Raw genomic sequence first — 27,442 nt, forward strand, 5'->3', positions numbered from 1 at the left:
CCTGTGCTGGCTCTTTGAAAGAGCTGCCTAACTAGTCCCACTCCCCACCCTTTCAGGCAGTGCTTCCAGATCATAACAACTCTCTGGGTCAATTTTTTTTTAATCTTTATCTCCCCTCTGGTTTTTGCCAATTATCTTAAATCTGTGTTCTTTGGTTACCGCCCCTCCCGCCAGAGGAAACAGTTTCTCCTTATTTACACTTTAAAACCCCCTTAAAATTTTGAACCCTTCTATTAAATCTCCCCTTAACCTTAAGATAACGGCAAGAAACAAGGCAGTGGGGGAGGGCAAGAGACTGTTTTGCTACTTAGCATTTTAAGTTGTAATTGAAATATTTTTCGTAAGGTTTTTTTTAAATTGAAAGAAAATAAATATATATGTGCAGATCGCTTCAGTGACAGAGATGCGTTGTCAAGAGGCAAACTTAAAGATTATTGTCAAAGCAACACATAAATAGGTTCAGATGTATTTCTTTTGTTGCTAAGAAAATAACGCATTGAAGATTCTCTACCGGTGTGGTTTTACTTTGCGAGCAAGAATTTCTAATTCAAAGTGTATTGTATTTTCCTGAGAAAAACAGGATGATTGAATCGAATACGGATTCACATGCTACTCTCTCTCATCTCTCTCTCTCATCGCCGCCCTCTATCACCGCTCCCAGTAATATTTTATCGATGTTCTCTCGGAGGCTCTCTCGTATCCATTTTATGCAAGAGAGGAAATAGCATTGACTTGATGCAGTGCATCAGCAAAAGAGTAGCTCATCTAGACGATGTGTATGGATGAACCCATATTTAATTAGGGTCTTTCTCAATCACGTTAGCTAAAGCATTAAACGGGCAGCCAACAAATGCCCCAGTTTGTATTTGACCATTTTACGTCAGGATCCCCCAAGATTCGATCATCATTAAAAACGCTCAAGGTTGCGTCAAAGTTCCTGAGATGTTTAATCGGAAAAGTTTCCGCAACTCTGAGTGTTTTCAATGATCGGACTATCCATTCCAAATCACATCAAAGTAACAATACAATATGACTTGCATTTATACAACGCCTTTCACGTCAGGAGGACGGCTGAAAGGGCTTCCCAGCGCTGGATGGGCACCCAAGCTGGGGGTGGGAGCCGAGGAGGGTGGGGTGGGAGGAGGGATAAGACGACCGAAAGCACGGTGTGAGAGGCACGTTTTGAGACGTGCCTTGAAAGAGCGGAGTCGGGGGTAACGGTGGTTGAAGTTTACAGCCTTGCAAACCAGAACATCCTAATGGTGCCCTAAAAAAACGGGATGATGTACATCGAGAATTTAAAAATATAAGCATCAGCTTCTACGAACCGAATTAGTAACAGAGTCCGTCACGTAGTAAGCTATTTTCCTGCAGAGTACGCGTTAGAATTGCCAACGTCAGTACTTAATGTTCCTACTATTGCACTGAAGTTGACTCCCTCTGCCCTGGAGAGACTCATTGTGAGTCATGGGAAAACTTAAGAGGTTTTACAAAGGATTTTACAAAGTGAACATTGATTTTTAAATAATCTTCTGCAATACCTCAATCCCTATTATGTCTCTCCTTCAGGCTAGGGTAAATGCGGGAAATTGAAAGTTTTTTTTCTGTGCGGTTCCATATTAAGTGCTACAAGAAAGCCCATACTTTTTTTTCCCCACCATATCATTTTTTTTTAATAAATCTCTATTCAGAATGATTTGTCATTCACCCTCCGCTTAAACCGAGAAAAGTGTTAGATCATTTTATTACTCTTAAAATCAAAACTGAAGACCACTGGCAAAGTAAAATCAAATTGCTGTTCTTTTTGCGAGTTGTTCGGGATGGGACCTTCCCTGTGGCAAATGGGGAAAAAACTCAAGCTTCTGAATAGCGCTTGGAATTCTGTAAAAAAAAAATCTCTATAAAAACCTGGTTTTACATTTTGTCAAATATATATATATCTTTCAATTTTTTTATTTTTAAAGCGTTCGACCACGAAAAATTAAAATAATATAAAAATAATCCTTGTATTTGCTATATCAAATGCAAGGATTATTACATTATTATTTGGGGGTCTCCATAGAGGAGGGAAGAGAAGGAAGAATGGAGTAATGTGATGCGATAGTTTTCACCGATCATTAATGACAAGCACGGAAAATAGGATTGTGTTATTTCTGCCCTATTCATAATGATAGATTGGGGTGAGAGGTTGAGCACTCCTTCCTTCCTTCCTTCCTTCCTTCCTTCCTTCCTTCCTTCCTTCCTTCCTTCCTTCCTTCCTTCCTTCCTTCCTTCCTTCCTTCCTTCCTTCCTTCCTTCCTTCCTTCCTTCCTTCCTTCCTTCTCTGGAGAAGGGTTGAATGGTTCCCCCTTGGCCTTGCAAGATAGAATCGATGTTATCTTTGACTTTAGCTCAGCGAGGAGAATGTATTGCTTTGATCCTCAAGCACCCGCCACTGAGTTTTTAAAAATTATTATTTTGGGCGAGGGAGGTGTGAAATATGTCCCAATTTAAGGCTTGCCCTACACCGACTTTTTTTCTGGCCTTGTGATCGTGATCACATTAAACTTTCTATCCAGCGCATCTCTTCAGTTAAAAGCCTTCACTCTTATTTGGCCTCTCGCTTGTTCAGGAATGAATGGGACGATGGGGCAATATTTTGGCTCTTTCGCTCATTTAGTGCAGCACAACTGCTTTGTGTAGGCTATTGCAGCAGCAACAACAACATATTGCCAATTATATAGTGTCTCTCACGTCAGAAGGACCTCTCAAGGCCCTTGATAGTCCCGGCTTGCCACTGGTGGTGGGGGGGTTAAAATGACCAAAGTTACAGTCAAAGAGAAAGGTCCTGAGATGGGTCTTGAAGGAAGAAAGTAGGCCATGGTAGAGAAATTGTAGGCTCTACAATTTGATGACCAATTCGATGAAACTTGTGAGTTTTGAAATTCTTGCATTTATCCCCGTAAAACCTCCAGGCTGATGTTTTACAAGTATGTTTTCAAAAGTAAGTTTTGCCTATCGTTTTGTCACCGAGGGTAGGGAATCCTCCCACTCCTGGTCAGGCTCCAGCAGTTACCCTAACGCACATTCTAGGGTTCCCCAAGCCTTGGCTCTTGCCAGCAGTACTTTCTGGAGTTAGGTAAGCAGGAGGCGTCCCTCCAGGGAGAGAGTACGTAATCCATTCCAACAATCTGTCTCTGGAATTTCCATGTGTAGGTGGGATGCATGGAATTCTCTTTGGTTTGGATACTCTGAAGCCTGGTGACGGGTTTCTGCATGTGTCAGACACCCGGCTGATCCTCCCAAAACGTTTTGTCAACATCTCCCAGGTACTGGGTGGTAATTTGTCTCAATGACATGCACTTGTGACATTCACTTGCACTTTGCACTAAAGTTGCATCAAATAATTCCCGAGCTATGCAGCATCTGTGGGGACTTGGTGTTTTTAACAAGTCGAGCTCCAGCTCAGTTAATAAGGTATGTCAAACGAGCAATTTTCTTAATAAAAAGCTGGTGTTTGCAAATTTCTAGCATAATGGATGTGGTTATCTCACTGCCAGAATCTTACTTGCACAAATGATTTGAATTTAAATGTCAGAACAGCATCGATTGGGACAAGTGAGGTTCCAAAAGTGTACTTTGGTATATAAGAATGAATTGAAATAAAAGATAGCTCCTCTATCTTTTTATATATAATATATATATAAAGCATAGGTTTATTGCAAATCCATGTAAATTGTTCCCTTTAACAACAATGTGACACAAACCATGGTCCTTTTTGACATTTTAATGCTTTGCTTATTTTTACCAATGGAAATCCTTTTGAGTCTACTTTAATGTTCTGTTTGTAGCTGTGCTGCAATAATGCACTTGCTTTAATTATTGTCGATGTGCCTTCCATCATCAGTCTGTATCATTTTCATACTGTGCCATAACTTTGTGATGAATATAATTATTGGAGTAAAGTTGAACCCTGTTATACTTGAATTGTAAGTTTGTGTTTAACGGGTTGCAGTGAATTCATTTGTTTCTACACAAATAGACTGTTAATTTCCTCCTGCTGTAGGGTTGTGGGCTGAGATTTGTGTAGGAGTTAACTGACGCCCATCACCTTTGCCAATGTGAGATTGTGACAGGAGAAATGCCATTAGCAGCCAAAACATTGCCAAAAACGCTACAAGTAACAGTGACCAGGATTCAACAATTAAACTTGTATGTAATTAGATTTATTGCCTCACAAATATGTATTTATATTTTCACATATTTCACAGCAGAAGCACATCACAAAAAGCACTCACTGCACTTCACAGTATATCCTGGTGAAGCGCTTTGAGACGTCTTCCTGACATGTAAGAAACTCACATGCTCACACACACACAAGGGTATAATCCTTGAGGTTCCTAAGCAGATAGATGGGAATCCATTGCTTTGGGTGGTATCTAGTCCTGCTGGAAGCTGTTTCAGTTTTAAACCTACTTAAATTCTCCAAATAAATGCAAGATTATATTATGTAACAATCATAATCTTTGTTTGTGCTACAGCACCTTATATCAGGAAGGCATTTCAAAGCGCTTCACAGGATTTCACTGTAAAACTTTTTTGTAGGTGAATGCGGTTGTCAGTTTGCACACAACATCCCACAAACATGAAGTGAGTGACCAATTTTATTTGGGGGATTGAAGGCCAGGACACCAGGAGAAACTGCCTTTTCTTTTCAAATAGGCCATGGGATCTTTAACGTTCATGACAGGACCTCAGTTAATGTCTCATCCAATGCAGTCAGTGTACACCCAGCGCTTCACTGGAATGTTAGCCTGAACTCAGACTTTCACATTTACAGAACCCACTTTAATTTAGCCAAAGGCATGTTAAACTGATCTTTCATTCAGAACATTGACAACTTTATTATTAGAACTAGTTGATGTATATGTTTAAAGCAAAAGTCAAGCAGTGAAAGACCATATTTGTAAAAATCTGGGAGGGCGGTTGGCTGATCTGAAGGCCGGCACCATCACACCTGCACTGGAAAGTCAACCTAAACTTTGAGTCAGAAGGATCCAAGTTCAAATTCCAAATTCCACAAATTCAAAGGCGAAGCCGGCTACGCATGGAAATGTCTGGAGTAAAGTGAGCATGTTCTCTCCGTAGGGACATATCCTGCTTACGTGATTCTGGACAACGTTATTCAAAGGCACCAGAACATGCACAATGCCACTAATTTTCAGTACAAACAGCTGTGTCTCCAACTGCTCGACATCCTACTTGGGACAGGCAGGGGAAATGAAAGGAATTGGAATTATTATCCTGTTTTGATCTTCCTAGCTCTGTGTAAAGACATCTCTCACAGGTTATTAAGATGAAAGAACAGTTACATTTGCATACATATCAATGCGTTTCTGAACCTTTTATTGCTTAATTTTATTCATCATCTGCTGAAGAGCTATGAATTGATTGCAGTCTACTCTGGGTCGTCTCTTGGTAACCTGCGCCTAATCTTCTCAGGAATTAAATAAACAGGGTACATCTTTGTGGGGTGAGAGTGCGAATTCCATTCTAAACGCAGGAATTTCCATGTGTAGGTGGGATGACTGGAACTCTCCGTTTGGTTTGGATGCGCTTAAACTTGGTGATGAATTTCCGCATGTGTCAGACACCCGGCTGACCACAAAAATACTAACACGGTCGCAAATCTTCCCAACTACATTTTTCCGGGAGCAGACTGAGTGCTTCGTCAATGAGGTCTTGGTCGCGCTAATGTGCCCTCAACGCTGTGTGCCAAAGGGTAGCATAGCCCAAGTTGGATAAGTACTACAGTGCAGTTCCTGATTTATAACAGCAATAATCCTTGCATTTGATGTAGCATCTTTCACATTAAGAGGATGTCTCAAAACACTTCACATGATCTACTAGTTTTTTGTAAGCATTTATTTATCTTGTGGGAATACGCCATCTTGCTTTCACACACAGTGGCAAGTTGTGAAGTGGAAAATGTGTTACTGGGCCAGTAGGGAGTTCCTTTCATAGGTCAGGCAACAGCTACACTGTGAAATCACTGCCAAAGCAGTGGCAAGAGAGTTTTACTCAGATTGGTTCCTGAAGTACAAGTGCTACATTGCTGGTGTCAGGAATAAAACACCAGCACACCTAACCTTGAGAAGAAAATTCACAGAGAAAGTAAAGTTTGCACCATTGAACAGAAACGCTTACAATTTATAAAAGAAAATATAGATCAGCAGACTTGTAACGGTAAAAATAATCCTTGGATTTTCAAAACACCTTTCAAACAATCAAGAGAATCCTACAGCACAGAAGGAGGCTATTCAGCCCATTGTGCCTGAGCTATCCAACTAGTCCTACTGCCCCGCTCTTTCCCCATAACCCTGCAAATATTTTCTTTTCAACTTTTAGGCAGTCCATTCCAGATTGTAGCATCTCACTGCGTTAAAAAAATTCTCTTCTCCCCTCTGGTTCTCGTGCCAATTATCTTAAATGTTTCATGTTAAGAAAACATCTGAAAGCATTTCACAGGATTTACTGTATGTATTTGTAGGCAAACACAGAAGCCAATTTGTTCACAGAAATGTACTACAAACAGCCATGAAGTGAATAGCCATTTTTATTTGGGGGAATTGATGGTTAGGAGAAATTCCCTTCTCCCTTAATGCCTTGGGATATTTAATGTCCACCTGAACAGGCAGGTGGGACCTCAGTTTAATGATAAGGACAGCATACCCAACACTGCTTCACGCCGCCAGCATTGTATTGCAGTGTCAGCCTAGACTATGAATTCAATGTCTCGACATGGAACGTGAACCCACAAACTTCTGACACAACCAACTAAGCCAGGCTGACACCCCCTCCCTTACAACAACAACAACAACAACAAGATTCCATTTATAGAGCGCCTTTCACGTCAGGAGGACGTCCCAAGGCGCTGCACAGTTGGGTCATGACCCGAGCAGGGGGGAAATGGTCAGGGTGAGGGGAGGGAGAGAGGAGGGGGGAAATGGTCAGGGTGAGGGGAGGGAAGGGAGGGAGCGAGGAGGAGGAAGAGAGTCGAGAGGGGAGCTGAAGGCACGGTCAAAGAGAAAGGTTTTGAGACCGGCCTTGAAGGAGGAAAGGGAGGAGGCGGCGAAGGCACTGGGGGATGGAGTTCCAGAGCCTCGGGGCTGAGAGGCTGAAGGCCCGACCACCGATAGTAGGGCGGTTGGGGCGGGGGACGTGGAGCAGACCGGAGCCAGAGGAACGGAGGGTACGGGCAGGTAGGTAGGGGGATAGTAGGTTGGAGAGGTAGGAGGGAGCAAGGACCTCCTTCAAGACCCGTCTCAAGATCCTCCTCTTCGCGACCATGCCATCGGTCACTCTCCTACCCCTATCCTCCCTCCACTGCTCCTGATTTCAACCTCCAGCTCAGATGCAGATCCCTGACTGCAGCACTTTGGGACGTCCTCCTGATGTGAAAGGCGGTATACAAACATAATTTATTGTTGCTGTCATAAGCAGCAAGTTTTTCACCAGAATAGAAAAGTTAATGAAACTGAATTAATCATCAAGTCAAAGATGAGAGAAATTGGAAGCAAGTCTTGGTCCTTCCATCAGCACTTAGTTTATTTTCTTTAAAAATGCATAATTTTTTGTTGTTAGCCAACGAAATGATTCAACAGACCAGACAATATAACCAATGGGCTAGAACATTTTTCCATTTATTTCCATCCAAGACCCACGGTGGAAAAAAAAAGGATTGATTCACTGCTGTAAATGCTGACTGGCTGCTGTACAGTGCGCATTAGAGTGAGGCATGTTCCATCGTTGAATTCAGTAATTCCTACGTTTGTTGAGTCTTAAGTGTAGTGACGTGAATTGCTGCTGTTTGTGAAAAGGATGTGAAGGGAAGAAAAACCAAACAAGCTTAAGGCAATGCGTCACTTCAAACATTGATAAGATTAGACATCGTTATTCCCTCAGAAACCCAGTACCTCTCATTCTTAGAAAGCTGGTCTCACTCTTACAGCTCTCTCTGTCTCTCACTGCGTCTCCTCACACATAGCGCAGAATTCCTCTCTCCGCAGTTCTGTGTTACAGCAGTCTTTCTTCACAAACAAAAAGCAACTGTTAATTCAAAATTTTAGTGCGCACAAAGTGGTGGGGGGGGAAGTTATGGAAGCTTTTTATTGAAAGGTATGCTTTCTTTCTTGACCAATTGTTCAGGGTCTTACTGTTAAAGGAATGTATTTCATTTGAAAGGATCGAGAGCAATATAAAAAAATACAATCTGGGTGTTTGGTTCAGGGTCCCACTGGTTGTACTGTAGAAAAGGGAATTTCACCACAATTCACCAAACCCATTAAAAACAAAGCTTTCCTTGCCACGCCTGAAATTATCTCGTAAATCTCTGGATCCGTGGGAGAATTGATGTGTATATACAGAACCTATTTACATCTTATACAAACACCGAGACGTCACATCCTAAGCCCAGCAAAGCAAACATATTAAGGAAATGTTTTACTGCGCGGTTTCCAGCTGCTTCTACTGAACTCTGTACTTGTAGAACCAGCACAGTCCTTTGGTGAAGTTCCACCCCAGTCCCAATGACAAGAGGTATAATAGAGCGAGGAGTGCAAATGGATACAGGAGGACGACCGTGTTCTTCAGAAACGGCAGTGCTGTGAAAGGAAGGAACATGGAAAAATAAATACCAACCAAAGCAGAGAGTGAGAATTCCATTAACCCTTAAAATGCTAGCAATTCTACCGAAGCACTCATCTCTCTGGCTGACTGCTTGAGTGCATTTTCAGCTTGTCTTTGTTGCTAATAAAAGCAATAATATTAATAACTGCTCCACCGTCAAGGTAGCTTTATTAATAACAATTCCTGCATTTGATAGCGCCCATAACATCAGAACATCTCAAAGTGCTTCACAGGGAGTTTACTGAAGTTTAGTGACGAAATATATAAGGCAACACGGCAGCCAATTGCGCACAGTAACGACCCACAAACAGCCATGAGGTGAATGACCAGTCTTATCTAGAGGATTGTTGACCGGGACACTGGGAGAAACTCTCTTCTCGAATAGTGTCCTGGGATCTTTAAAGTCCACCAACTAGAAAGTGTAATCTGAACAACAGCGTCCCTGATAATGCAGCGTTCTTACTGACACTGTACTGGGGCGTCAAGCTAGACTACAATCAAATAATCAAATAATCAGATGTCTCAAAGCGCTTCACAGAATATATGTAAAGTGAACTGACTATAGTTTGTGGGCGAAACGCGGCAACCAATTGCACACAGTAGCATCCCACAAACAGTTGTGTATTGAGTGAACAAATTTTTTTTAAAAAAAGGGATGATTACCTCTGGAAAAGCGACCGCCCATTGACTAACAACTGGGTACCTACTTACAGCTAGGTAAACAGAGCCGTGTGGAATAAGGAAACTTGCCTAAGGTTTCGCCCTGCCTGGGAATACTGAGGATGTGAGCATCATTTTGATGGTATCAAACCCGGTAGGTTTGTGCAGTGTTAGCTCTTTTATCAGAACTCTTTTTCATGGAAGCCTAAACAGATAAAGATTGATCACAGATATGACCTGGGCCAACCTCAGAACACTTGTACATCTCAATAGAGAAAATAGGAGCTTCGATCACGAGTCGTAACCTATAGCAACCTGAACTTATCTGCAAAAAAGATAACAAGCCACAAAATCCGACCAAACTGTTTATGGGCAGCTGTGTGCAAATTGGCTGCCTCGTTCACCTACAAGCGCACAGGACACTGTATAGTAAACCTTGTCAAGCACTTTGAGACTAGGTGATAAGGCGCTATATCAAATGCAAGGAATTATTATTTATTGTTAACTGTCCTGGAAGGTATATTTTACACTAATCCAGCTCGTTGTTTAAGTCTGATTTTAGTTTCCATAATTCAAACCTTTATAAATATGCAAGAGCAAATACCTCTAAATACATCGCAGAGCTTTTAAACTCAATGCCTTGGTAGAAACAGAGCACACAAGAGAACTGTCCCAGCCATGTCACATCCAGCCATATGTTTGTATACCCAACGGATGGCTGATTTTCCAAGCAGATGCCAAATAGAGGCAAAGGTATCCAAATGAAGCATGTGGCTAATAATAAAAGCTGGTGTGGGATTGACGTTCTGCTGCCATATGTCGCAGTCACGTTCCAGGAATTGTGCCTCACATTTAAAAGGATATTTTGGTATTACATCACTTTTCATCCATGGTTATTGAAACGTCCATAAGACCCGGGCAAAGGAATGATCAACCCAACTGGAGCATTGACAGAGGGCACTACCCTGGCATTGAAGGCACGTGGGCAAGTTAGAGAAATGTAGCACAGCCTACTTATAACAAGCTTCTTTATTGGTTATAGTTATAACAGTAAATATCCTGTGAAGCACTTTGAGACGTCTCAAAGACGTGATAAGGCGCTATATCAAACATAACATAACATGTAGGAGCAGGAGTAGGCCATTCGGCCCTTCGAGCCTGCCCCGCCATTCAATCATGGCTGATCTTCGAATCTAACTCCAGCTAATAACCTGACCCTGCCTTATCCCCATATCCCTTAATGCCTTTCGCAATAAGAAATCTATCTATCTCAGTCTTGAATATGTTCAAAGACTGAGCGTCAACAGCCCTTTGGGGTAGTGAGTTCCATACATTCACCGCCCTTTGAGTGAAGAAGTTCTTCCTCAACTCAGTGCAAAGGGCTGCCTCTGATTTTAAGGTTGTGACCCCTGGTTTTAGTTTCTCCAACCGGGGAAACAATCTCCCACTATCTACTCTATCATTGCCCTTTGATGACCTTATAGGTTTCTATAAGATCCCCTCGAATTCTTCTATATTCTAGAGAATATAGGCCCAAATTGGTCAACTTCTCCTCGTAACTCACCCCCTTCATCCCTGGTACTAACCGAGTAAATCTACGCTGCACCCCCTCCAAGGCAAGTACATCCTTCCTTAAATAAGGAGACCAAAACTGCACAGTATTCCAGGTGTGGTCTCACCAGGGCCCTATACAGTTGCAGCAAGACTTCCCTACTCTTATATTGCAAAGATTATTATTATTATTATTATAATGTGGTTGCAGTGTGGCCCCCATTCACTGCACACGAGGGCTCGCTCACGTCTAGTGTGCTTTAGCACAAAATGGCCAACTTCTGGGTCATTAAGTCATCACTGATGTCACTTCCTGCTTCCTGAATGTGTGTGAAACAGGAAGTGATGTCAGCAGACATCTCATGACCCAGAAGTTGGACTTTGTTTTAATATACATTAACCAGCGAGCCGGCCGGCTGGCGAAACTGGCTAAGTGGAATTTGTGGATTCCCAAACTCTGCTTTATATATGAGGCTCTAACTCTATCTTAAAAAGGTTCTCAACCTCAAAATAGCTACAGACAAATATTAATACAAGGATGTAGCTCTCAGCAATATCATCTCTCTTCATAAGCAGTCTTATATTAGTCAGGATCAATCGTTATTTACCAAAGTGCACTTAAAAGTTAATGCTTACCGCTGTATCCGAGAAAAGTAACATAGATGTAATAGCCAATGCCAATGAGCCAGAATGAGTTACCAACTAAGTAACCGACGAACCCGGCTTTGATTATAATATCTGAAACGAAAATAGGATAGTACAGTAAATCTTTCAGATAACCCCACAAAACATGGCTTGTACAATACAAAATCTGTGCACTTTTCACTCAACATGAACAGAAAACCCTCTTGGGGGAGGTGGGGGTGGAGGCGGAGGGGGTGCGGAGAGAGGGGCAGATAAAGGTCTTCTTGGAGTTGAACTGGTTCCAGGTGACATGCTTGGAAATGGAATGTTGGAACCGAGTCAACCCTCTCGGGCAGTCTCAGTTGTCCGGTTCCTGAGCCGTCCGGGTCCACTGAACCACAAAGCACTGCTTATGACAGCACATCCAGCCTGGCTCATGGGTAGGACTTGGAGGAGCTGACCAGTCATTAAGGACAGAGTTCTTCCCAGACAGTGTTTTTAATTGCAAGTTATGTGATCTTAGCTGGTTAGACTCCAGCGCACACAAGAGCTTTCCAGGTTGGGGATCATCCTGCTCCACAGACTGCCGACCCCAACAGCAAGCCTGGCATCACATTCTCCGTGAATCCAAAGATTTAAGCACTCAGGGAAAATTTGTACACTCTTATCACGGTTGTTTCTAAGGCACTGGAGAAAACTCCACGATGATTATACTGGACCACTGCAATGTTTCTGCGACTACAGAGCACCACACAAATTGAAAACTACATGGTATAAAATATTTACTTTGCTGCAAGCTATGTGCCCTTTATTTATTACATCCAAATGTGATTGCATGCAGGAAGAACACTCAATTAGCAGTGCAAATACTGGCACGGACAGGTCACGCTGAATGGCGTGTTTTCCATGCTTTAACTTTCTATGTAAAGTAATACATAAAATGGACACACACTACTCCATAAAAATAGCAGAGCATCACAAAACCAGAGTGTAATCCAAGGGCAATGCCCATATTGTGTCCAAATCAAGCCTAGGGTTTTGCTTTCTGATTTCTATTTAAACATGAGACTCATTCAGTGAGTCTATTATTGAATAGAATCGGCCTTTTCGAGTGGCTCCTCTCGTTGGAACTTTCTCTCACTGCAGACACCTCTAGGCAATGCGTTTCATGCTTCGTTTCTTCTTACTTATTAATTAGCTATTAATTTTCCATCATCAGCCTCTACGCCCCGCAACGCTGGAACTCTCTCCTTCAATCCCCCCGCTTTGCCCCTCCCTCCCTATGTTCAAATCCTGCCTAAAGACCTTTCTTTTTGATCGTGCTTATGGTCACCTCCCTCTCCCCCTGGCTCGTTGTCAAGACTCCGCCATACTTTATTAATAAGATTTAAGACAAGAGTGCAGCATTGCTGCTAATCTCAGAGACAATGACACCAAACGCCATTCAGTTACAAATTTGGAGACAATCAATGTTATTGACCCAACCCGCACCATATACAACAACAACTTGCATTTATATAGCTCCCTTGACACGAGCAGAGTCTCGGAGCGCTCAGTATATATTTTGGGCGCACTTGTTCCTACGCTCATTTAAATGAGTGACCTACGGGACATGCACTGCATTCAAATGTGACTGTCTGACATTACCGTGTTGATCCACTATTTGAACATTGTAATTTTACAATAATTTGACAATGAAATTGCAGAAGCAAATCAGACAAGTGTTAATTTCAAGTACCTTGACTTTCTCTCTCACACACAGGGAATGTTCAGTCAATTGCTTTCTCATACAATTCAGAAAGTGAATCCTTAACAAAACAGAAAGGATTCTGTGCTGTCTCGAAGACGTGATAAGGCGCTATATCAAATGCAAGGAGTATTATTGTTATTATATAAGGAGATAGAGGACTTACGGTTTACAAAGAAGAGCTGGATAAAATGCAAGATGACAAGAAGTGGATAGAAAGCGTTCAGATGGATGTCAAAGGCATAGCCCCACTCCACATCGTACTCTTTGCTTTGTGGTTTCATCAGGTATCTGTTGGTAACAAACCTGAAAATACAATAAAAAGCATGGTCCAGGATAAGTCCACAGAGGCTAGACTGGATCTGAGACGCATTTCCAACAAGCAAAAGAATGAGATAGACTGGCCCCAGAATACTAAACACAGCAACAGGAACAATAACTTGTATTTATAGTGCCCCTCACACAGCCCAGCGCCTCAGAGTGCATGATAGTGGCAGAACACGACGCCGAGCCGGGGGAGGTGAACCTACGGTCAACGAGGATGGTCTTCAGGTGTGACCTGAGGATGGGGAAGGAGGGGGCAAGGTGGAGGGGACTGAGGAGAGTTTCAGAGCATAGCAGCTAATACGTGGCCCCAGTGGTTGAATGGAAGACACAAGGAACAAGCAGGAGGCCGGAGCCAGTTGAGCGGAGGCAGCAGGTTGTGGGTTGGGGGGTAAGCAGGTCGGAGAGGTAGGGAGGTGCCAGGGCATGAAGAGATTTGAAGAGGAGTGTGAGGATCTTGAAACCACCAACCCGATAAAGCTCCTTTCATTAAGTTTGCTGGTTTGTGCCAAATTATAAGGACCAACTCCCTTAGGTGTGTGTTCAGACCGCCCCAAGCTTGTTTTACCGGTTAAGTCTTCAGCCACCAGTATTTCTGCCCTCTCACCCATCACTCTGGCTAACTGCACACAACTTACTGGCATCTCTAAACTTTTCACTTGTAGCTTTCTTTTTTTTTAAATTCCTTACATGAATCTGAACCTGTGATAAAAATTTTCAAAGGTCAAACATGATTGTTGTTCCAGGTTTCCTCCAGACTTTGACCACAATGTACAATGTTCACACACTCCCTTCTTAACTCAAGTACTAAGTACAACTATCAAACACCTCGTGTGTAGCACAACAACAACAACAAGATTGCATTTATAGAGCGCCTTTCACATCGCGAGGACGTCCCAAGGCGCTGGACAGTTGGGTCGGGACCCGAGCAGCGGGGAAATGGTGAGGGGAGGGAAGGGAGGGAACGAGGAAGGTGTAGAGAGTCGAGAGGGGAGCTGAAGGCACGGTTGAAGAGAAAGGTCTTGAGACCGGCCTTGAAGAGGAAAGGGAGGAAGCGGCGAAGGCACTGGGGGATAGAGTTCCAGAGCTTCGGGGCTGAGAGGCTGAAAGCCCGGCCACCGATGGTAGGGCGGTTGGGGCGGGGGGTGTGGAGCAGACCGGAGGCAGAGGAACGGAGGGTACGGGCAGGTATGTAGGGGGGAGAGGTAGGAGGGAGCGAGGCCGTAAATGGCCTTGTAGGTGAGGATTAGGATCTTGAATTGGATCCTCTGGGGGATGGGGAGCCAGTGGAGGCGAGCGAGGGTGGGAGTGATGTGGTCGCGGTGTCTGGTGCGGGACAGTACACGAGCTGCAGAGTTCTGAATGACCTGCAGTGTGGAGGGAGGGCCGGGAAGGCCGACGAGGAGAGAGTTCCCGTAGTCCAGCCTTGAGGTGATAAAAGCGTGGACAAGAGTTTCAGCAGCGTGAGGTAATGCCGATGTTCCGGAGGTGGTGGAAGGCGGTGCCAGTTGTGACGCGGATGTGGGGAAGAAAGGACAGAACCCCGAGGTTCCTGATTGGCTTTGAGAGGTGGAGAGTGCAGCCTTGGATGCTGATGTTGCCAGAGGTGCGGAGAGGGTCTCAGTTTTGCACACATAGAGCTGAAGAAAGTTGTCTCTTGTCCAGGTCTCGATTTCAGACAGCACGGAAACCCGACTGGAGGGGTTCAAATAGAGAATGGGTGGAGAGGAAAGAGCGCAGCTGGGAGGTGACGGCTCTTTCGAGAACCTCGGACAGGAAGGGGAGGTTGGAGATGGGCCGGTAGCTTGATAGCTGCGACGCATCAAGGGAGGGTTTTTTCAGTGTGGGAGTGATGATGGCAGTTTTGAGGGGAATGGGAACAGAGCCAGAGGAGAGGGACATGTTAATGGTGTCTGTGAGAAGTGGGGCAAGGAGGTGGAGCTGAGAGATAAGGAGTGGAGTGGGGATGCGGTCCAGGGAGAAGGTGGTGGGTTTCAAGGACAGGATGAGGTTGGTGACAGAGGGTGGGGAAACGGGTTCTAAGGTGTGTAGGGGAGGATGGGTAGGAGTCGGAGTGTGGGAGGGAAGGGGTGGGTGGAAGTTGGAGGGGCAGTGACCGCGGAGCAGATTCCCTTGATTTTGGATTCAAGAAAATCCAGCATCTCCTCGCAGTGAAGGTTGGAGGAGATGACCTGCGCGGGGTGGCGCGGGGGACGGAGGAGTCAGGATGTGGTAGAGACACAAAACCTGCAGAGATGTAAACTTTAACTTAAGACCTTCCTGTTCGATCGCACGTTCGATCACCCTCCTACACCTACTCTCCCTGCCCTCCACCCCCCGGCTCAGGCTCAAATCCTTGACTGTCCAGCACCTTGTGACGTCCTCCCGAAGTGAAAGGTGCTATTAAAAAGTGATTTGTCGTACCCATAAACTAGCGGCACAGTGTATTTGAGTGCTCTACGCCCTATTGTACCCTGACTTTACCAAATACATCATCTTTTCATATAATTAAATGCTATGTCGTGGACACCTTGCTCTCCTTTTTTTCGTCACTAGTATCTGGCACCATCCGGTGGAAACAATAGTGACTTTCAGTGCCTCGTTTTAGCATCAAATCACATTCCAAAGAAAATTCTAGTCCATAGTCTGATGCGTTTCTATTCCTTCATTTCCCAAACTAGCTGCAAACATATGAACATAGGAACACGATTAGGCCATTCAACCTCTCAAGCCTGTTCCATCATTCTATTAGATAATGACTGATCTGTACCTCAACTCCAACTACCCGCCTTTGCCCCATATCGCTTGGTACTCTGACCTAACAGAAATAACACAAAATGCACAAAATGTTGAGCGTTCAATGTTAAGCTTCTTTTTCCACTTACCACATGAACGTGGCTATGAGTAGTCCAACGCCTACACAGTCGATGAAGACGACCCACAGAAGGAGTTTTATGGTTTCAAAAAACCCCATTCCCAACACGAAGCCGAACCCTACAGTGGACACTGCGAAGGACAAAAATTCTCACAGTGAATTCTTCCAGAGTTAAGAAAAAAATCACCACCCACATTGTTCCGTAATTTAAAAATTACGTCAAAGTAAAACTCACAAAAGTCACATCAGTTGAGACCATAACTTTTTAACGTGACTTTAGCGAAGTCTGAGTTGCAGTAAACTTGTGTACATCGTATAACATCAACAAAATTACATGTGTATAGCACCTTTCACGTCGGGAGGACGTCCCAAGGCGCTGGACAACCAGCGTTTTGGACCTGAGCTGGGGGTTGGGATCGGGGACGGTGGGGGGGAAGGAGGGTAAAGAGGAGGGTCTTGAGAGTATAAAATCCGATTAATAATCTGCACTATGCATGTGTAATTCAATGCAGCCGGTAAGTGTGCGTAATGACGGCTCTAGACTACGTTTCCTTATGCGATTCAACGCATCTTGACCCGCTGCTGCATGTGCGCTCACCAGCAAGCGTTGGAATAGCATTGAATCGCGGGAAATGAAGTAGTTATATTCCGCTCTCTATCTGTCTGAGTAACTTATACTGCGTGATGCAGTGAAGGCGCACCATTGCGACTAAGTTACCGATGTCCCAGAGGAATGGCCAATGATGAATGAAAACAAGGAAAAAGTGTAATTAAGTGGAAAAGCTCTATTTGACGCTGATTTAGATGCTACGGTTTATTACGATTCACGACTCTCAGGACATCAGCTACTATGTTGATATTTTACATCTCTTTCAAGGATGTTATTTACTTTTACATTGTTCTTAAACATTTCTCCCCCCCCCCCCCCCATGATTTCAGGGGAAAGGTTGTTCTCCAACCCCAATGCCCAAGGACCCATTCATCGTAACCAAGCTAACGCAGGGAGCTTCTTCCGGCCCCTGGCCATCACCCAGATAAAACTGGTCACTCACTTCATGGTTGCTTGGGAGACTTTGCTGTCCGCAAATTGGAGTTGCTCTGCATAGTGATTGGCACGCTTGCCTCGGAAGAGGGAGCAACCGTATTCGATTCCCGGGTGGGGCGAAAACTTAAGCAAGTTTCCTTACTCCACACAGTAAGGAAGCAGTAAGTTGGAACCCAGTCGTTAGTCAATTGGCGGGTCGCTTTCTGGGGATAATAATCCCTAAAAAAATGTGGTCACTCAATCCATGGCTGTTCGTGGGACTCTGCCGTGTTTCGCCCACAAAGTATACAGTCAATCCACTTTACAGTATATTCTGTGAAGCTCTTTGAGATGTTTCAATGACGTGATAAGGCGCTGTATCTAATGCAAGGATTCTTCCTAATATTATTATTATTATTATTAAATTGGCTGCCATGTTTATCTACACATACAGAGTCACTAGGCTTCACAGCAAAACTCTGTGAAGACCTTCAGACGGTCTGGTGACACGATAAGACATTACAACAACAACTTGGATGCGTATAGCGCCTCCCACGGCAGGCGGCGTCCCAGAGCGCTTAACAATGGCGGAGCCCGATGCCGAGCTCGGGGGAGGGTGACCGTAGGCACGGTCGAAGTGGAAGTTGCTAAATCAAATGTGAAGTATATTATTAATCATTATTTAATCAGTGGGAGATGACGGTTGAGCTGGAGCTGACAGCTGCTCTGCCCGCTGAAAAAAAAAAACGCACTGTCATCAGGGAATCAAACTAAACTTTAAAAGATTACGTTACTGTCACTCAGGTGAGGTGTGGACTTCAGCAACATGTGAGTTCACTGCTGAAAGCTATCTCCCACGTATCAACATACAGCAATACAGCGCCTTCTGTGACACTGCAACAAAGCAAGCAAGAAAGAACCGCCGTTGTTACAGCGCCTCACGTCAAAACATGTCAAAAGCTTTACGGTAATTAATGTCAAGTGTAGTGACTCGAGAGAATTAAGCAGTGAATTTCCTGTCCGATGTGCAGTGATAAAATACCTGAACTAAGCAATGGACTCCAAAATATTTTGTAATTTGTAACTCTGAGGCTGACGGCACAAAAACACTTTCAAACTGCTCATCTTTGAAGATCAATTAAAAAACAAACGCTGCTTCCTACATGGGATCCCCACATACCTCCCACTGAGAATGGACAGCATTAATAATCATAATCCTTACATTTTGAGACCCTCAACTATCCTTTCTACCCCACATCTGCACCATGACCCGCTCTGCCCTCCTCCGTAACATCGCCCGGCTCCGCCACTGTCTCACACCACAGGCCGCCACCGAGACCCTCATACACGCTTTCATTACATCGAGGCTTGACTATGCAAACTCCCTGCTTGTCGGGTTCCCCAACTCCTCCCTCCATAGGCTGCAGATCATCCAGAACTCTGCAGCCCGAGTCCTCTCTCACACCAGGCTCTGGGACCTTGTCACTCCCACCCTCACCCGACTCCACTGGCTTCCCATCACACAGGGGATACAGTTCAAGATCCTGGTCCTCACCTTCAAAGCCCTCCATGGTCTTGCTCCCCCCTACCTCTGCGACCTCCTAACCCCCTGCCATCCTCCTTGGTCCCTCCGCTCAGCAGGCTCCGACCTGCATGATGTCCCCTGCCTCACTCACCCTACTATTGGCGGGCGGGCCTTCTGCCACTCTGCCCCCACCCTCTGCAACTCCATCCCACTCCCTCCGTCTCGCCACCTCCCTCGCCTCCTTCAAGACCAATATCAAGACGCTCCTCTTTGACCATGCTTTCGATCACCCTGCTTCCCCCCCGCCCTCCACCCTCCCCAATCCCGACCCCCAGCTTGGGTCCAAAACACTGACTGTCCAGCACCTTGGGACGTCCTCCCAACATGAAAGGCGCTATACAAATGTAATTTTGGTGTGTTGTATATTTTGTGCGCGAAACTCAGCAGCTATTGCACACAGCAGTGTCCCACAAACAATCGTGGAGTGACCAATTTTTTTTAAGGGATTATTTACCCCTGGAAAAGCAATCCGCCAATCGACTAACAACCGGGTTCCTACTTACTGCTGGGTAAACAGTGTGGAGTAAGGAAACTTGCCTATCGTTTCGTTCCGCCTGTTAATTGAATCCATGGCCTCTCACTTGCAAGGCGAGTGCTCTAACCACTATGCTACAGGATTCCCCAGTGACCTGCTTCGAGCTGACTGGTGTGGAACGGTAGCAGATTGAGGACTAAGCTGGTAGCTTTCAAACAATACAGATTTTATGTAGGAAAAACATGTGATGTGAACTTAGGCACCTACTGCTGAATGTTCTGAGGAGATTATCAAGTGCCTTATGTCAAGCATAACCATTCACCAAGTGACTTACATAATTCACGAGTAGAAAGTAAGCAGATGAGTTTTTATGGTATTCAACCAGACCCATATTCTGTGATGGAGAGTAGTGGCACTTTTCAAGCGTTTAAACTTTTTTTTGCAAAGGGAAACTTTCTTCAGAGGTACAGCAACACCCAGCTTCACCAGATGGCAGGCTTCAGGTCAGATAATTACTACACAGCACCATTCAACTCTGTGTGACTGCTGGTCAGCATAGAAACTTACAGCCCAAACAAATGCCATTTAGCCCATCATGTCTGCTCTGGCTTTTTGAAAGAGGAATCCATTCAGTTGCACTAACCTGCTTCCTCATCCCTCATATCCTTGCAAATGACAGTAACTTGTTTTCCATCTCTATATTTAGACATCTAACTAGTTCCCTCTTGAAAGCTCATATGGATTTTGCCTCGCCCATCGCACCAGGCAGGGCATCTCACATCCTATCAGCTCCTCATATAAAATAACTTCCTCCTAATTTATTCAGGTCCATTATATAACAGGTCCCAGAATTATTATATGATTAGAACAGAGTTGAAATGTGTAACAACAGATCTTAAATTATAGTGTTCTCTAAACTAACCTCAGAAGACCTTGATGTCATTTTTAAAATCGTAAGAACATAAGAACTGCTGGACGAAAAAAGACCAAGGTACAGCTAGTTTGCCTTCCACCTTCCAGGTGCCTCATGCACATAACTGCCAAACTATCTATGTAACTAAATCCCATAATGTTATTCCCTAAAAAAAAATGACCTAATCTGTGATTGAAAGAATCAACATTTCCTGCTTCAATCGTCTCCCTAGGGAGCCTGTTCCCTCCCACCCTCCACCCCACCATCGGAGGTCGGGCTTTCAGCCACTGCGCCCCGAAACTCTGGAACACTTCTCCCTCAATCCCTCAGCCTTAGCCCCTCTTTCCCCTTTTACAAGTCCCGCCTGAAAACCTTCCTCTTCAACCGTTCTTATGGACACCCCCGGCTCGGAGTCAGGCTCGTCCGCTCTAAAGCGCACTGAGACACACTATCTTGCGTGGTGGGTGCTGCATAAGTACAGGTTGTGGTTGTTGTTGTATGTTGAAGAACAATATTGCCCATAATTTGTCACTGGCTGTTGGGGATAATTAGCAACCACGTCTCCATACATAACATTACGTTCAATTCTAATTTAATTTTGGATGAGACGTTAAACCGAGGTCCCGTCTGCCTGTTCAGGTGGACATTAAAGATCCCATGATGCTATTCGAAAAGAAAAGTGGGTTTCTCTCACGGTCCTGGCTAACAAACCCCCAAATAAAACTGTTCACTCATGGCTGTTTGTGGGACTTTGCTGTGAGCAATTATACCAATATCAAACGCAAGTATTATGATTGCAATAATTTTATGTAACGTTTTGAGACTTTCCTTTCACAATTTTTTTCACAAAAAAGGCACTGTATATCAGGAAGGGAGGTTGAGGCCAGGGCACTGGACCTGTTCAAGAAACAGCTTGATTCTGAAGTGGGAGCTTGTATATTCTGGAAGGGCGAGATCAAATGGGCTGAAGGGGCTCGATCTTACGATATTATAATAATAATAATAATAATAATAATAATCCTTGCATTTGATATAGCGCTTTTCACGTCGGGAGGACGTCCCAAAGCGCTTCACAGAACACACTGTAAAGTGAATTGACTGTATATTTGTGGGCGAAAGCGGCAGCCAATTGCGCACAGCAATGTCCCACAAACAGTAGTAGATTGAAAATGACCAATTTATTATTGTTTTTTGTTTTGGAGGGATTATTATTAGGCGTGAGGAGTAAGGAAACTTGCCCAAGGTTTCGCCCTGCCTGGAATTGAACTCAGGTCTCTCGCTTGCAAAGCGAGTGCTCTAACCACTGAGCTACAGGACTCCGTGTAAATTAGTGCAAAAATCCTGTTCAGCGCTTTGGAACGTCCCACGTTGTGAAAGGTGCTTAACAAATGTAATTTTGTTGTTGTTGTAGTACTCCTGGACTACCTTGATTTAGAATTACTGCAACCCTTGATGATCAGATAGCCCAGGTTGATCCTATTACCCTTTTTATGTTGTGGAGTCCTATAGGGTGTTGGTTAGAGCACTCGCCTCGCAAACGAGAGGACCTGGGATCAATTCCTGGGCAGAGCAAAACATTAGGCAAGTTTCCTTACTCCACGTGCCTCTGTTTATTTAGCAATATGTGGGAACCCAGTGGTTAGTCGACTGGCGCATTGCTTTCCTGAGGTAATAATTCCTCAAAAAAAAATTTGGTCACTCAATCCACAACTGCTTGTGGGCACTGCTGTGCGCCATTGGCTGCCGTGTTTCCCCCACAGTCAATTCACTTTACAGTATATTCTGTGAAACGCTTTGAGACACCTCAAAGACATGATAAGGCACTATATCAAAGGATTATTGTATCAAATGATAGGAATGCCCATAATTGGCGATTCCCTCAGAAGCCACTCACCACACAACCAGATACTGAGCAAAACCAGGAAGGCCGGGTCATCTCTGGCCCACTGATCCTTCGTCTGTTTCCTGTAGTGAAAGTTTCTGTACACCATCTGTGGCGACGTAAACAGATAAAACATCTGCCACATGGCAAACTCAAAATCCATCTGCTTCACGCGGAAAAGTCGTCGGAGGTACTTGTACCGCTTGGCTCCAGCTGTATGGCGGGCAGCATCGCGGGAGTTTAACGCACCATTCCCATGATTCGTGGCACTGAACGCTGTTGTTGGTAGCATTTTTGCTGAAAGGCAAAGAAAACCGTATTTAATCTTTTCTTTAAAAACAAGAACATTTCCCACCACAACTCCCATACTGTAAAGTGAGTCACAAATCCTGCTCCCCTCTCGACACTTTAGCGCTTGGGTTCTTGTGAGTATTTGGTCTGTTTAGCTGGTTTTACTTCAGTTAACATAACATGTAGGAGCAGGAGTAGGCTATTCGGCCCTTCGAGCCTGCCCCGCCATTCAATCATGGCTGATCTTTTAATCTAACTCCAGCTAATAACCTGACCCTGCCTTATCCCCATATCCCTTAATCCCTTTTGCAATAAGAAATCTATCTATCTCAGTCTTAAATATGTTCAAGGACTGAGCGTCAACAAGCCTTTGGGGTAGTGAGTTCCATACATTCACCACCCTTTAAGTGAAGAAGTTCTTCCTCAACTCAGTGCAAAGGGCTGCCTCTGATTTTAAGGTTGTGACCCCTGGTTTTAGTTTCTCCAACTGGGGAAACAATCTCCCACTATCTACTCTATCATTGCCCTTTGATGATCTTATAGGTTTCTATAAGATCCTCTCGAATTCTTCTATATTCTAGAGAACATAGGTCCAAATTGGTCAACTTCTCCTCATAACTCACCCCCTTCATCCCTGGTACTAACCAAGTAAATCTACGCTGCACCCCCTCCAAGGCAAGTACATCCTTCCTTAAATGAGGAGACCAAAACTGCACAGTATTCCAGGTGTGGTCTCACCAGGGCCCTATACAGTTGCAGCAAGACTTCCCTACTCTTATACTCAATTGCATGGATTATTATTATTATAATGTGGTTGCAGTGTGGCCCCCATTCACTGCACACGAGGGCTCGCTCACGTCTAGTGTGCTTTAGCACAAAGTGGCCAACTTCTGGGTCATTAAGTCATCACTGATGTCACTTCCTGCTTCCTAAATGTGTGTGAAACAGGCAGTGGTATTGGCAGACATCTCATCACCCAGAAGTTGGACTTTTTTTAAATATATATCAGCCAGCGAGTGGATTCCCAACCTCTCCAAGACAAGTACATCCTTCCTTAAATAAGGAGACCAAAACTGCACACAGTTTCTGCACAGAGTACAGATCCACGACCTATTCAAGCTGAAGAGCCTCACTCTACATCAAGCTGTGTTATCATGGGGTCAGACTCTACATAACATTTCCACTTGTCTGGTATAAAATATGCACTTTCTCTCTGGAGGGTTGCAGCTCTCTTACGTAATTCTGGAGAATTTAGGCTTGGGGATCCCAGCGTGTTTTGGGGTACTGATAAAGTGTAACCAGTAGTACTCCATATTGCGCAGCTTTCCACTGTAAACACTGTTTGGGAAGCTTCATGCTGCTTGTTCAGCTAGGGCCACCTTACCCTTAGGGATCTGACTTGGATGGTTATCAGTTGCTGAGTGGGAAGAATACCAGCTCCCAGTGACTCCTCCAACTCTCGCTAATGAACCGGGCGGTCTAGTTCATCAGCAACAGTGCCTTGAGTACTGTGGACCTATCTGGCTCAGTGACTGACTACTGAGACAATCACAGAGATTGACTCAATTTTGGTATTCCCCCGTTAGGCACATCACTTGCCATGTCAGCTCCAAAGAGACCCCAAAGGATTGTCATTATTTTGACAATGCAGGTTTCAGGTGCCAAAAAATATAAACGAGGGAAAATGACTCAAATTCAGAAGAGGAAAGGTGACAGACCATTCAGATTTGAATTATTTGATAGAGGATGGTGAATATGTGAAGGGAGAATCACACAACAACCGTGGAGGCAGAGCCACTTCAAGGAAACATTAGGGGTGTGAGAGATATAATGCAGAATTCTCTTTTTTGGTCCAGTACATTCCAACAAATGCATAGAAAAAGGCTAACGCTGGCAGGCAATTCAAACGTGCTCAATCCGGTAATCTGCTATCAACCACACGTCAAGAATTGGAATCATAGCTGAAATGTTACCCCTTCTGTAATGCTGAGGCCAACTATAACCCCAGAGGCTGGTTTGGCTGAGATCAGCTAATATAGTAGAGACCGGGATTGGAACCTGTGACTATAATAATAATAATAATAATCCTTGCATTTGATATAGCGCTTTTCACGTCGGGAGGACGTCCCAAAGCGCTTCACAGAACACACTGTAAAGTGAATTGACTGTATATTTGTGGGCGAACGCGGCAGCCAATTGCGCACAGCAATGTCCCACAAACAGTCGTAGATTGAAAATGACCAATTTATTATTGTTTTTGTTTTTTGGAGGGATTATTATTATTATCCACTACTCAGTGGAGCTAAAAGGCACGTTCCCTTTCTGGAACAGCGACGTCCCAAACAATCTGCACGACAATCATTGTGGCAATAGACCTGTTAGGGCATAAACTTGTGCAATATTGATTTCTGAATGCAGGCATTTCAGAGGGTGTCTGCTTAAACACTTAACTTTAAAAATAAAAATTGTCATCAGTCTGGTGGCAATGATTTAAAACACACACAGAAACACAAATTGAGAAACCTAGGGTGCTAGCATTTGGCTCACAAAAAACACAACGGTCACTGACTGCACTAGTGACTGGGTGTTGGTACAATATCGAAGCCTGCAAAGCTTTCCTGATGCTCTCCTGACATGATGTCAAATGCAAGGATTGTCCTTATGTAATAATAATAATATTAATATCCTTGCATTTGATATAGCGATTTTCACGTCGGAGGACGTCCAAAGCGCTTCACAGAACACACTGTAAAGTGAATTGACTGTATATTTGTGGGCAAACGCGGCAGCCAATTGCGCACAGCAATGTCCCACAAACAGTCGTAGATTGAAAATGACCAATTTATTATTGTTTTTGGTTTTGGAGGGATTATTATTAGGCTCTGTGTGGAGTAAGGAAACTTGCCCAAGGTTTCGCCCTCTGCCTGGAATTCAACTCCGGTCTCTCACTTACAAAGCGAGTGCTCTGACCACTGAGCTACAGGACTCCATGTACAGTGTTCCTGCCCTGTGAGAGACGCAAATATGTCCCCATTCACACTGCAATGAAGTCACCACTGTTCCTTCGAGAGAGGGGGGTCACCCAAGAGACTAATGATCCCATGTCACTATTCGAAAAAAGAAGGGGAGTGTCTGTCTGTGTCCCAAAATAAAATTGGTGATTCACGCCTTGGCTGTCTGAGGGACATTACTGTGTGCAAACTGACTTCTGCGTCTGCCCACAAAATACACAGTCAATACACTTTACAGTGTATCCTGTGGAGCGCTTTGAGACGTCTCAAAGACACGATTAAGGCGCTGTATCAAATGCCAGGAATATCGTCATTATTATTGGCCATCGCACCACTTGGTGTCCAGCCCCTCGGGCGCTATATAAATAGTCCGGCAGTGTCGTGGTGAGAGCTCTGTCCCAGCAGGAGGGCCCGGGTACGGGTCCCGGGCCGGGCAACACCTGAGGCCAGGTTCCTCCCTCCACACCTCTGGGTTTACCTGAGGAGAGTGGGACCCCGGCTGTCAGCCGATCGGCCGATCACTTTCTGCAGCGAATATTCCACCTCCTCCCTCTCCCTCCCTCTCTCTCTCACCCCCTCCCTCCCTCTCTCACTCCCTCCCTCTCTCACTCTCTCTCTCACCCCTCCCTCTCTCACTCTCTCCCTCTCTCTCTCACTCCCTCTCTCTCTCACTCCCTCTCTCACTCCCTTCCTCTCTCACCCCCTCCCTCTCTCTCCTCCCTCCTCTCACTCTCTCATCCCTCCCTCCCTCACTCTCCCTCCCTCTCTCTCCCTCCCTCTCTCCCTCCCTCCCTCTCTCACTCCCTCCTCTCTCACTCCTTCTCTCCTCCCTCCTCCTCTCTCACCTCCCTCCCTCTCTCACTCACTCCCTCCCTCCTCCCTCTCTCACTCCCTCCCTCACTCCCCCCCACAAAAAAAAATTGCCGTCGCTGATCCCACGGCTGTTTGTGGTGGGGGGAGGGGGGCGCCGCATAAACGTACAGTCACTACACTTCACGGTACGTCCTGTGAAGCGCTTCGAGACGTCTCGAAGAGGCGCTGTACCACCTGCAAAGATTGTCATTATTATAATAATAATAACAACATATGCGGGTGGTGGGGGCGGCGGCGGCTGTTGTTGTTGTTGATGATGATGATGACTGGACAGCTCAGGCCTCACTCCTGCGGCCTCTCCTCCCCCCTCCCCTCCCCCCCGGGCCCACACTCACTCTGACCTGCCGCTGTCTATCGCCCCCTCCTCTCCCTCCCTCCCGCCCCCCCTCTCCCGCCCCACTCGCCTCCCCTCAGCTTCGGCCGCGAAAGGCAGAACACTCACCACGTAGGTGGCGGCCGACGGCGCCTTCCGTCAACTCGACGTCTTCCTCTCTCTCCTCCCCAACCCGTGCGTGCGTGAGTGCGTCACGTCGCGTCGCGTCACGTCACGTCGACCTTCTCCCGACCCGACCCCCAACCTGTGCGTGCGTGCGTCACGTTACGTCACGTCGACCTGCTCTCCCCCCCCCCCTCCGAGCCCCAACTCGCATACGCTCACCGAGTACTGGGTGCCCGTCCCTTTTGACGCGCATGCGCGCGGCTCGCCCTCAACCCTCGAAGCGCTCTGGGAAATGTAGTTGTTTGGTGGTTGGGAGACGCCATGCCCCACCCACTACGCATGCGTCAGACCGCCTTCTGTTTCTCTGCTCCTCCCCCCACCACCCAACCGCCCCGGCCCCCAAACCACGTGTTATCGCGTCATCACACCCGCCCCCTCCCTCCCAAGGCATCCTGGGACATGTAGTCAGGTTCCCAGAGTACACCGCGGGCTGATTGTCAG

At 45.3% G+C, this 27,442-nt stretch overlaps 1 protein-coding gene across 2 annotated transcripts; it reads right to left on the minus strand.

Annotated features, from left to right (window-relative positions):
* Positions 1-7,565: 7,565 nt before the first annotated feature.
* On the minus strand, positions 7,566-27,043 carry unc50 (unc-50 homolog (C. elegans)). 2 transcript variants are annotated; one of them, XM_007891144.2, is made up of 6 exons: positions 26,945-27,043; positions 22,340-22,624; positions 16,459-16,579; positions 13,416-13,555; positions 11,515-11,616; positions 7,566-8,642 (listed from the first exon to the last, which is right to left on the minus strand). In XM_007891144.2, the coding sequence occupies exons 2-6, from the start codon at positions 22,617-22,619 to the stop codon at positions 8,506-8,508; spliced, it is 780 nt and encodes a 259-aa protein (XP_007889335.1). In that variant the 5' UTR covers positions 22,620-22,624; positions 26,945-27,043; the 3' UTR covers positions 7,566-8,505. The 2 variants fall into 2 exon arrangements, with proteins under 2 accessions (XP_007889335.1, XP_007889336.1); XM_007891145.2 differs by lacking the exon at positions 26,945-27,043 and adding an exon at positions 26,108-26,176.
* Between the last annotated feature and the right edge of the window lie 399 nt (positions 27,044-27,442).

The sequence above is a fragment of the Callorhinchus milii genome, unplaced genomic scaffold (genome assembly GCF_018977255.1).
Source record: "Callorhinchus milii isolate IMCB2004 unplaced genomic scaffold, IMCB_Cmil_1.0 Scaffold4, whole genome shotgun sequence".
NCBI lineage: Eukaryota > Metazoa > Chordata > Chondrichthyes > Chimaeriformes > Callorhinchidae > Callorhinchus > Callorhinchus milii.

Coding starts and splice junctions, on each gene's coding strand:
- unc50 (XM_007891144.2), bottom strand. CDS start 22,619: ATGCTACCAACAACAGCGTTCAGTGCCACGAATCATGGGAATGGTGCG. Junction 11,617..13,415: donor CCAGCTCTTCTTTGTAAACC/GTAAGTCCTCTA, acceptor TTTTCGTTTCAG/ATATTATAATCAAAGCCGGG. Junction 8,643..11,514: donor TACTTTTCTCGGATACAGCG/GTAAGCATTAAC, acceptor TTCCTTTCACAG/CACTGCCGTTTCTGAAGAAC.